The 12,778-nt window shown below is 36.9% G+C and overlaps 1 protein-coding gene across 3 annotated transcripts in view; it reads right to left on the reverse strand.

Annotated features, from left to right (window-relative positions):
* Nucleotides 1-12,778, reverse strand: part of LOC113514624 (WD repeat-containing protein 7) — a 110,180-nt gene that overhangs the window by 92,491 nt on the left and 4,911 nt on the right. For 2 of the 3 annotated variants that reach the window (XM_052901192.1, XM_052901190.1), the window contains exons 6-15: nt 12,096-12,258; nt 11,651-11,783; nt 9,720-9,746; nt 6,558-6,648; nt 5,651-5,798; nt 4,671-4,772; nt 4,183-4,323; nt 2,392-2,470; nt 1,797-1,938; nt 684-741 (exon numbers count right to left, since the gene is read on the reverse strand). In XM_052901192.1, the coding sequence (XP_052757152.1) occupies nt 684-741; nt 1,797-1,938; nt 2,392-2,470; nt 4,183-4,323; nt 4,671-4,772; nt 5,651-5,798; nt 6,558-6,648; nt 9,720-9,746; nt 11,651-11,783; nt 12,096-12,258 (1,084 nt within the window). The remainder of the gene's footprint in view (nt 1-683; nt 742-1,796; nt 1,939-2,391; nt 2,471-4,182; nt 4,324-4,670; nt 4,773-5,650; nt 5,799-6,557; nt 6,649-9,719; nt 9,747-11,650; nt 11,784-12,095; nt 12,259-12,778) is intronic. The other variant, XM_052901191.1, reaches the window with a different exon arrangement.

Below are 12,778 nucleotides of genomic sequence, written 5' to 3' on the forward strand. Positions count from 1 at the left end.
ATATCATATTTAACAATTATTTAAATAGGAATTAAAAAAAATTTTTTAGCTATACTGTTTTTTAGTGATTGATAAAGCAAATTTCAAGTGTAAAAACAACAAAAACAAAAATAACGAAAGCTTTGAAACACAAAGGTTTCAACCATTTTATTATCATCCATTAAAAAAAACGGTATACACAGGCGGGGCACCAGTGAGAGATGATATAGGTGAGAATGAAAAAGCAGGTCAGTTAGCCCATCGTGATGAATACACCTGGAATTTAGTACGATGGTTTCCAGGCGGAGTCACGTGTAGGTCGACTTGACAAGGTATATTTGCTAGCAATGGAACTGGTCCGCATCACTAACAATCCCTTCCCCCGGAGGAATCAGGTCATGCACCACCGTACAACCCGCCACAAACTAAAGTTACATCCCAATCATCTAGACGAGTGGCGGTCCTCCACCGTGCGTTTTTCAAGGCACTTCCTTCCACGCACAACCATTCTTTGGAATCAACTTCCAGCAGCAGTATTTCCCGGCAGCACACCTGCAATGCCGCTGGTGTTGTGGGTGATCATGGGCGACGGTAGTCACTTACCATCCAGTCAGGTGAGCCGCATGCTCGTTTGCCCCCTGCGTTGTAAGAAAAAAACTGCAGTTCTTGACCACACTTTACAAAATGTATCCTATAGAACTTACTCAGTAACGTGACACTGTGGTCCGAAGCTACGGAACAAACGCATTTCTGGATTCGAGTCTGAAACAAATGTATTTATTAAATAAAGTAAAAAATGTAAATCGCTTCGAGAAAAGAATGGTACCGCTGTACTCGACTCGGCGGAAGTATTGCCGTGCCCCCTGATAAAATTTGGTACAGAGATGGATCATATATTGGCTTAACATTTGGAGTACTTTTTGAAATAATTATTTCGCACTGGTTTAAATTGGTTAAAAAAATTAAAATGGAATCCACACTGTAATAAAGTGTTGACTGCAAAAATAATTATGAAAACTGGCTGGTGAAGTAAACGCGTAAAGTAGGGGCAAAAACAAATATTAAACGAATTGAAGGCCTTCGTTTTGAAGTCGTATAAAAACTGGTGATCGATGTTGGTGATTATCATCATCATCATCATATCGGCCGTTAATTGCCCACTGCTGAACACGGGCCTCCCCCATAAAGCAATTTATCAATCACCAAAACCTAACTGTGGTTGCCTTAGGGGGAAAGGGATTGTTAGTAATGGAGACTAAGAATCCTACTGCTAGCAATATACCCCCAACCAAGTCGACTAGATACTAGGGCGGTTATCCCTGGAAACTATCATGGTTAATTCCTGATGAATTCATCAAGATGGGCTAACTGGCCTGCTTTTATTCTCATCTATCACCCTTCACTGGTGCTCCGCCAGCGTGTCCCGTTAGCGCAGGCGGGGTTACCATACCATTTTCACCCAGCAAATAAAAAGACTGTGGTTGCCAACCCGCCTGCCATTTTTTTATGCAACTAGAATCTGACGGCCCACTTAATGGAAAGTGGTAACCGTCGCCTATAGACATGAGTAGTACCATGTACATAACAGAGTATACTGTTCCGCCCATGATACCCTCCCATGCGTTGCCATTCTTGAGGACTCAATTCTTATTCTTCTGTACCCTGTAAATTCACTGCCATATCGCACCCTTCAAACCGAAACACAGCCATGCAAACAACTGCGTCACGGTAGAAACACGAATGGGACAGAGGTGGCCAAGCAAATGACTTTCGTACAAAGTCTCCTTCTGGTAAGGTAGGTATATAGTGCAACTCACGCTGCAGTTGTAGGGCGGCACGATGAGCTGCGTGATCTCGCCGGCGTGGACGCAGAAGCGGTGCAGCAGCGCGCCGCTGAACAGGTCCCACAGGCACACCGCGAAGTCTATGCCGCCCGACACCAGGTGGGCCCGGTCGTACCTGGACAGCACAGTATTTTTTTTTAATAGATGATAATGAAATGGTAGCCACGCCTGCGTTAACGGCATACGCTGGCGGGGCACCAGTGAGGAATGATAGGTGAGAATGAAAGGGCAGGTCAGTTAGCCCATCGTGATTAATTCGCCTGGAATTTAGCACGATAGTTTCCAGGGGGGACCACGTGGAGGTCGACCTGACAGGGTATATTGCTAGCAATGGGACTGGTAGTACTGCATTACTAACAAGAAAAAAAACAATACATTTTCCTGGTTGCTGGAGTCGCACCAGGTGCTTGCTATATATGCATATCTCCAGCGAGATGTACCTATATAGCGGTGATTTTCAGGTGGCCCCTTAACTCATTTAACTTTAGCATTCGTGCGGATCGCCAATACCTATTCTCTTATTATGTATTTATTATGTAAAATACGAATTAATTCATTCTCAACCAACCTCTGGTGCACGTGGTGTGGGTACAGCAAACAATTGACTCTACCGTTGTGTCCGAGCAGCAACTGATGGGGTGGCCAGTCTTGAAACAATAAAAAATTATTCAAATCAAATTCATTTACAAGCACCTTTAGTCCAACAAAACTCGAACAACATAACTCAGCCAATAGGCTGAGTGACTTAATGATAATCACTACATAGTATAAAACAAAATAGATGTCGCTGTCTGTCCGTCACTATGTATGCTTAAATCTTTAAAACTACGCAACGGATTTTGAAGCGGTTTTTTTAATAGATAGAGCGATTCAAGAGGAAGGTTTATATGTATAATACATGCATAATATAGTAGAAGAATACTGATAAATTTAGAGGTTTCTAATGTGACGTGAAGTAATGTGTACCCGCGCGAAGCCGAGGCGGGTCGCTAGTAATAAATAAAAATACTTTTCAATTAAGCTACCAGTAAGTGGCCAGTCTTAAAACAAAGACAATTTTTATTTAAACAATGTTTATTTGCATGATTTAGTTGAACCGACAAGAGGAAACTCTTAAATGGTCCTTTACACAAACACTGCTACATTCATTTTGTTTTTTTTATATGTTTTCCTTTTATTCATAATTAAAAGTAAAATAGTAATGTTTTTATATAATTGTGTAAACTTCATTATTATGTTATTTTGTCAGATGTAATATGTATAATTTATATTATTTCTCTTAAGAGCAATTGTATTTAACTAATGATAACATTTAAATGAAAGATTTGTTTAGTGTATGTGTGTAAATAAATAAATAAATAAAATGAAAAGAGAGAATATTTATTTACATGCACCTTTATTCTAACAAGACTCGAACCGACATAACTCAGCCAACTGGGCTGAGTGACTTTCGTATTATGCTACGAAAAGACTAGTATTAAATATAATTGTTAGTTAGAAATTTATTTAATGAGATCTTGTTAAACGTTACTGGAAATATTTAAAAAAATATTTAGATTTTTTTTTATACAACTTAGAATGGCAAACAAGCTGACGGTCCACCTGATGGAAAGTGGCAACCGTCGCCTATAGACATGAGCAGTACCATGGACATAACAGAGTATACTGTTTCGCCCATGATACCCCCCATGTGTTGCCATTCCTGAGGACTCAGGTGTTATTCCTCTGTACCCAGTAAATTCACGCCATATCCCACCGTTCAAACCGAAACACAGCCATGCAAACACAACTGCTTCACGGTAGAAACACGAATGGGACAGAGGTACCCAAGCAATCGACTTTTGTACAAAGTCTCCCTCTGGTATTTTAATCAAAGTGGATAAATAAATCGTCAACAGATCAATTGATTGCGTCGATTTAGAAGCTTGATTTTTTCACTGCTTTAAGAGATTGCAGACCTGTGTATATGATATTAATTTCAACGTGATACCTTCACGCGTTCCTAAGAAAAAGCGTCTTGACAGACGGACGGATGGACAACGAAGTGATTCTATAAGGGTCCCGCTTTACCCTTTGGAGGTACTGAACCCTAATTACATAAACGGTCTTAATAAGGCCAATTAATACCGAAAAAAGATTGTTTTAAGAGATTTTGTCTGTCTGTATGTTTGTTCCGGCATCACGTAAAAACTACTGCACCGAATTGTATGCAGCATTCACAGATGCATTCCTGATGGTCTAACTTAAAAACTGGTGTAGATTTTATCTCGTTACGCCATCTAGTGGTATATTTCATTAGTTCTGTTACTTCTGTGAATCACGTGTACCAAAAGCTAGAAGGGTATAAATATTTACATACCATCCAACTGCTGGTGGCTGCCATGCAACAATTGCAACTGCACTGTATGAGTTGCATTAACAATTACTATAGAGCCATCCTCGCGGCCGACAACCAGTCGGTTAGCGGCCAGAAGATATATAGAGGCGGTCAGTTTGATTTCTGTAAAGATAAAACAAATACACTCACGACTATAATCGCTAATGGGTTAGACAGAGACATTTGTCGACTGTTACCGTTGTGTTGAAATTAGTACTCGGCATACTCACATTTTATTGAGCATATTAAAATTCAAGCAATAGATAGAGAGCCTATCGGCATTACTACCCTTCACTGGTAATACTCGCACAAGCGGGGTTATCATTTATTGAAAAAAAAACCTTATAACGCCATCTAGCGTCATTGATTGTATCGCCGCTAGATGGCGGTAAATGTATAAAAATGTTGACATCATGGCAGTTAATAAGACCAAAACTCCCAATTCAAAAAAAGAGCATCCAATAATGTACCTGGCTCGTCCGGGTGGTGCAGTTGGTCCAATATACCGACAGGACTGGGGTTCATTTCCGCCCACGCCATGTCCAAACTCGTCATCACAACAGGCGCATGCGCTGAAATCAAATATATTTAATAGCGGTATCGAACCCTTAAGTCTTAGGAGAGATTTTGCCTCACTCTGCATGTTCTACCGCTTGTACAACGGATTGTGCTTAGAGGAATTATTCAATATGATGCCTGCGGTCACTTTCTATCATCGTACGGCTCGCCATCAACAGGGAGTTCACCCTCATACCCTACAGCCTAAATGGTCGCGTACAACGCGGTTTTAGAGATGTTTTTTTCCCACGAACACTCAGGTTATGGAATGAGCTCCCTGCCGAGATTTTTCCAAGAGACTACAGCATGGGTTTCTTCAAAAGGGGGGTAAAGAGGTTTCTTCAGGATCGGCAACGCGCACGTAATACCTCTGGTATTGCATGCTTTCATAAGCTACGGTAACCGCTTACCATCAGGTGGGCCGTATGCTTGTTTACCACCTCAGTGGTATAAAAAAAATATTTTTAAGCGACTTCCTAAAGATGGAAGCTCTCGATTCGACTGTATTTTTATGACAATAATCATAATCAACATCATCATTTCAGCAGTTAATTGTCCACTGCTGGACAAAGCCTTCCCCACTAGGGGAGTTCTGCCAGTAGTTGCCACGCTTGGCAGGCGAACTGGCAACGGCAGTTAGGATTTTAGAGATATTTCAAGAGGGACGCTGCTGCCCATCACTCGCTCTCCCTTAGTCACCTCTTACGAAATCCACGGGAAAGGAAATGGTGGCCTATTCTATGCTGGGGCACACACGGCGAACGGAGGTTTAATTTATTAATATTACTTCTAAACTAATAATAACGATAAAAAATAAATATTTAAAAATGCTTAAATCTAAATTTACTTTAATAAAATATTTCTTTTAATAATATTTTCCAAATCCGCTTACAAGGCATGTTCGGTAGAGTCGGTAAAGCAGCATCATCCACATTCCATATGGAGACGACGCCGGCTGAGTCACCACGTAGCAACAATCTACGTTGCTTGCCCCCCACTGAGGTGAGGATTAGACGCATCGCTGGTGGGCACGAGAGTAACTGAAATAAAAATAACACTTGTAACTCCCTCACAAGAATCAATCTATCTTCTATCTATACTTATAATAAATCTGTAGAGAGCTCAATTCTGTACATGAAATATATTTCCAAAATAACTATCAGGGGGTGATTAGCGATCTATACTGATGCCAAAAATGCAATCAGTAAAATTTTTGTCTGTCTGTCTGTATGTTCGTTATAGAAACAAAAACTACTCGACGGATTTTAACGAAACATGGTACAATTATTCTTCATACTCATAGGCAGGTTATAGTATACTTTTCATCATGCTACGATAAATAGGAGCAGAGCACATTTCCCATGTGTCTGTTACATCAAAACCACTGAACTGTGAGGAAGGCCATAAGCTACTTATTTTACGAAAAACGACGAAAACGCGGACGAATTCGCGTGCAATAGGTAGTTCGCAATATATGTTAATATATTTGTTTAGCTGTCTTGTGATCCCGGCATAGGATAGGCCACCCCTTCCTTTCCCGTGGATGTCGTAAGAGGCGACTAAGGGAAGGCGAGGGATGGGCAGCAGCGTTCTTCTTAAAACATCCCCAAAGGCTGGCTGCAGTTGCCAATCCGCCAAGCGTGACGACTACTGGCAAAACTCCACTAAGGGGAGGCTTACGTCCAGCAGTGGACAGTTAAAAGCTGATATGATGATGACGATGATGATATTTGTTTAGATCAAAATCTACTTCTTGACGTCCGATTGACTGTCAATAACAAAATTGATACTTGACTTACCTTATTATCCGGATGTGCCAGTATACCAAATAATACTGGACTGTCGTGGTCCACTGTGGGACCGTGGAATCCCTTGTGATCCGGGACCGAGCTGCAAAAGACAATCCGTCACACTCAGAATATATAATACATAATACATGTGGTACGATGAGAATTTAACGAACCCAAAACCCAACGATGCAATATTGAAAATTTTATGTATTTATTTATTTATATTTATTTTAATGCCATATGGTGTATATTAGTTATAGTATAATATGTAAATATATAATATATAAGACACCCCTTGGGGGTACTGCAATTTCCAAAGAGAAATTCTGTTTTTATTATTCCAAAATTGAACAACTTTTTTCCAAAGGGATATTCTTTTCCTATTATTCCAAAACGGAATTACTTTTCTCCAAAGAAAAAATATTTTCCTATTATTGCATAACTGAACAATATTTTTCTAAAGTGAAATTCTTTTCCTATTATTCTAAATCTGAACAACTTTTTTCCAAAGAGAATTTTTGTTTCGATCACTCCAAAGCTGACCAATGTTTTTCCAAATGAAATGTTTTCGAAAAAAAAAATTTCAAAATTAAAATCCGACTATTTCTACTAATATTATAAAAGTGAAAATTTGTAAAGATGGACATTTGTCACTTAATCAGGCACAAACGGCGTAACTGATTCGAATAAAATTTGGTAAACGGATAGATTATATTTTAACTTAACACGTAGGATTATTTATATACTGAATTAAGCAAGAATAGACGCGGGATATAGCTAGTTTCTAATAGACTGAACAGATTTTAACTTTTATTAAATTACTTCCACCAATAGAAGATCACCGTAGAAGGACCTTTTGAATAAAAGAGACTCATAATAATCGGTTCGACTTGGTCTGAGAACAAAGTTACCATTTGCCACGCAGAAGTTAACTATCGTTGGGTTTCGGATGATTATCTCGCCGTTCCACCTTGCATAATATTTCGACGTACCGCTGGAAATTAGGGTGTGTTCACATTTTAATTCAAACACATGTACAAAAGTCGATTGCTTGGGTACCTCTGTTCCATTCGTGTTTCAACCATGAAGCAGTTGTGTTTGCATGGCTGTGTTTCGGTTTGAAGGGTGGGATATGGCGTTAATTTACTGGGTATAGAGAAATAACATCTGAGTCCTCAGGAATGGTAACGCATGGGGGGGTATCATGGGCAAAACAGTATACTCTGTTATGTCCATGGTACTGCTCATGTCTATAGGCGACGGTTACCACTTTCCATCAGGTGGGCCGTCAGCTTGTTTGCCATTCTAAATTGCATAAAAAAAAACAGTGAGTGAGTAAGTGAAATTTTAAGACATTTACCACGATATAATATTTCATTTAACTTCTCAAATGTTAACTGACAAAGAGGTACCAAAATTTTATGTCAAATGTGAACACACCCTAATTTCAGTTCTTAAAATAAAATTTTTAAAACCACATGGAAAAGATTATTAACAAAACATTAAATGGGACAATATGAATGTGCGGAAAGCAATAAAAATTAAACACAAAAATATATATATACATATAGTTTGCACATAAAATATCATTATTTTTAAATCAATTTAATAATTAATTTTCAAATGACTTCATAAAGTTTTCAATTCGGTTGTATTTTTTTTTTTATGTTTGTCACCTCATAACTCCGTCAGTTGTAAACCGATTTGGAAAATTGTTTTTTTTTCTTTATCTCAAACGATACACTTACAGATATGGATGGTCCCATAGAAATTTATACAAAATCGCTTTAGTAGTTCAGTTTTTGGAACAAAATAACTGATTTTCTTGCAATCGAAGTCAGTTTCTTTTGTGGGATGCTATCTTTAATTATATTTGAGCAATTAATAATATAATAATAAAAATTATACATTCGTTTTAACTATTATACTTTATATAATTACTGTAATGCAACATTAATTACGTACAAGTTTTGTATAAAACTAATTATTATAATAATTAATAGTATAATAATATTATTATATTTTTTATACTAAGTCTCCACTTACGATAAAAAAAGATTAATTCATTTATTTCTCTGAACAATGGTACAAAATTATTTTAAATTATAATAAATATCCCAAACATGTCATACCGTTCCCGGCGTATAAATTTGTCTTACTATTATATATTGAATAAATCGATCTTATTTAAAAAGAATACTATCTTTTACCAGCGACTTCGTCTGTGTGAATGAGGTTGTCCACTGACCGGAATAAAAAGTAGCCTACCTTATACAAACAAACAAACAAACAAACAATAAAAAGTAACCTTCTTAATTAAATATAATACGTGTGTTAATTTCATAGTGATTGGTTTTTTTTTATTTATTTTTTTTAATCGATGATAATGGAATGGTAACCCCGCCTGCACTATCCGTATACACTGGCGAGGCACCAGTGAGGGATTATAGGTGACATGTCTATAGGCGACGGTTACCGCTTTCCATCAGATGGACCGTCAGCTTGTTTGCCATTCTAAGTTGTATAAAAAAATACATTTTATCCCGGTCAGTAAATATATCTCGGTCACGCAGACGAAGTCATAAGTAAAAGCTAGTAAATAATAAAAACTGAACGTAGACTTACATTTTTTTTAATTACGAACTTATTATAAGGCACACAAGGCGTTAAACAAACGCCATTTTGATTCAAAATGTATTTTTTTTTATATTTGTAAATATCAAAGTAGAAGTAAAAAATAATAAAAACATTTTCAAAGTATAATCGAATATTTGTTTAAAGCATAATTTTTTAAATGTCGAACATTTTTATGGCATATTTATATATAAGAAATACCATCTTGATTGAAAATATTCTTCTCATATTTATATATTATAAATAAAATAAATATAAAAACTGTTTAAGTATAAAGCTAAAAATTACGTTAATTTTGTTACTAGACAAGCATTATATCAATTATATCAATATTCATCATAGCTACTTTTGTAGTAATATTTTTATATTTATACAACTTTAAAATAGTTAAATATAATTACTATAATAGTTTATATTTTATAAATGTACTAAAATAAACTAAGCATATCTAGATAGTGCAAGCAAAATAAGGTACGGGTTACAAATAAATAAAAAAAAAATCAAATAATTCAATTATACAAAGAAATTGGTGCTGACCTACTGAGAGCCCGTCCGCGAAGTTTGCTATAACAGAAATTATAAATTTTATACTTAAAATTTATATATATATAAAGTTTATAATTAATTAACAAATTTTGATATTATTTATACAAGCACATGCTTATATAAAAACTATAATTGTTTAAACAAAAAGCTTTAATTTAAATTATTTTAATTAATTCTTATAATTAAATGTCTAATTATATTGTAAATAACAACAATTCTGTTAATACTTTTATATTTAACAAAATTGAACTGTTGAGTTAAACTTGTTGATTGCCTGGAAGAGATCGCTCTTAGCGACAAGGCCGCCCATTGTTTTCTCACTGCGATTATTTCTTGTAATTGTTTATATTTATAATAAGTTTACTATTGTAATCTTATGGAGGAAACAATAAAGAGTATCTATCTATCTGTTTATTATATTCAGAGATTTACCCCACTTAAAAAATATTCTTACACTTCTCTTCGATTTGTTTACCTTCGAAGTTTTTTTTATATGAAACTAAATATTTACTATCGCTTTTCTAATATAAAAAAAAACTGTCTATCTGTACGAATGAACTATTAGATTTTAATAATTCCAATCACCATGAATGACTTTTTATGGACTTTGAAATGTCCTTGAATTTCAAATTATAAACCCCCTCCCCCCCCCCCACACACTCATTCCGTCACCGCAAACTTTTATCGATCCCTCATTCCTAGATCTAAACCATAAATCTCTAAATTTCTCAAATCCATGTATATAGATCAATTAAAATGATTTGCTTCGTGCTTCGAAGGGCTTGTGAAGCCGCAACCCGGTAAGCCGCATGAGAAGCTTTCATGTATTTAAAACCTTAAAGGCCTTAAAACTGTTGACGCCAGAGGTCGACATCTGCAGCAGTACTGTAGCTACTACCCGTGTTATTATGGCGTCCTCTGGCGTCAAGAATAGTACAAACCGATCAGGAAAATCAAAATCATCAAAAAACCCAGTTTACAACATAAAAATGACGACATAACTGTAAGCGTTAATGGGTCTGTAGACGGTCAAGCGGTTTGAATCAAGTACGTAAATTTTAATGCTTGTAAGACAGAAACGTAATTATCTCATCTTTTTCTCACAAGCAGCTAATTATGAGTGCTAGATCAAGCCGCTTGACAGTCAACAGAGCTCATTAAAATTGGAAAGGAAAGGAAATTTTCACTTTCCTAATCGGGCGTAATGTTGATAAAAAATTTAAATACTACCGTAATTAAACATTCTAGAACATATCGTCACAGTCGTAGAATACTGACGGATCTTTATATGTAATATTTGTCAGATCCGTCAGTATTCTACGACTATGACGATATATGCGGTGCTCGAATGAATTTCTAATGATGATAAATTATTCCCACAACCAGATGCATAAATTAGAAAAAAAAAAAACATATTTTACATGGAAATAATTTTTCATATTGAACCATGGTTTGGATGGAGTACTTTTTTTAAGTTTTTAAGTGTGTAATCATCAAGCCAATCATCATTATATATGCCTTTAACTGTCCACTGCTGAACATAAGCGTCCCTCTTGGGATTTTGCTAGTAGTTGCCAAGCTTGGCAGGCGAATTAGCAACCGCAGTTAAGCTTTGGTGATGTTTTAAGAGGGACGCTGCTGCCCATCCCTCGCCCTCCCTTGGTCGCCTCTTAAAACACACATGGGAAAGGAAGGGTCGGTGCCATCTATGCTGGGATCACACGGCGATGTGTGTTTAATTCTAAGTGAATTATTCACATTGGGTCAACTGGTCTGACTCCATCCTCACCTATTACTCCTCGGTTGTACTCCACCATTGTATACTAATACTACATCATTAAAATAAAAGTACAAACCATAGTTCAACAGCGACACATTCCACCAAATATATTTTACCCCGGTCTACCCTCAACTGTACTCACTTAGCTGGCAAACGATACAGGTATCCCTTCCCTTCGGTAGACCAGACCAAGACTCGGTCAGGCGCGAGGAAGTCACCAGACATCCAGCGCTCCCCACGCGGTGCTTGGATCGAGCATAGCACGGAGAAATCACCTGGATGAAGAGACAGTAAGAATCGGTCTGATGCGAAATAATCTTAACGGCAGAGGGCGCTTTTCCTGGGCATATTAAGGTTCTTATGGGTACTTTAAAAAAACACTTGTACTGTATATTTAGGGGTATTAAAAAAATTACCTCTGTCTTTCTAACAAAAAGGGGAAAAAGGAGAAAGGACTAGAAACAGAAAAAGAAGAGAAAATAGAAAAAGGGAAAAGATAAAAGGATTGGAAAGAAAAAGGAGAAAATTGCGAGAGGAAGAGAGAAAGAAGAGAGAAAATGCCACAATCTTAGCTGTCATCCACTCACCAGCATCATAAATCTGACAGTACTTAGCGCATACAATGAGCACGGTGCGCTGATTGTAAGCGCAGCAGTTGAGCGACAGCGCGTTCAGGCAGCGGATCTGCTTGGACTCATTCTCGTATATCGGCTCGGACTGCTTATTCTCATGGCCGAGGAGCGACCACACCTGAAAGTCAAAAGTTAAATAAAGTCTCGTTCGTTTGTTTCTATAAATTTTTAACAGACTTCAAAAAGAAGGAGGTTCTCAATGCGGTTATAATTTTTTCTCAAACATGCTTGGAAATGTGAGCATTATTTTGACAATCTTCTTCGAGAATCAAAATTGCCGTACTGGCCAGATACATGCGGGCAGCGGCCGGCAAAAGTTATATGAAAATCCATATCTGTCGTGTTTTGCGACCAGATAAATTACTATGTAAACTCATATCTGTCCTGTAATTTAAAAATGGAATGACCTTTTACTTCGAAACATGGCTACAAGCCTTGGCCACAACTAGGCATTAATGAAAAACCAATGATTTAAGAACATCCTTCTGTTTGAAATCGGTTTAAAAAGATGTGAACAGGTGGACTTATGTACTCATACAATACACAATTTTTCTGAGATTACAGGTGCCTACAGACAGCTGTAATCACTTATCGTCGAGTAACACACAGTTCGTTTGTGCCCAAAGTTAAAAAAAAAA

The sequence above is a fragment of the Galleria mellonella genome, unplaced genomic scaffold (genome assembly GCF_026898425.1).
Source record: "Galleria mellonella isolate WM207_F2 unplaced genomic scaffold, CSIRO_AGI_GalMel_v1 utg746, whole genome shotgun sequence".
NCBI lineage: Eukaryota > Metazoa > Arthropoda > Insecta > Lepidoptera > Pyralidae > Galleria > Galleria mellonella.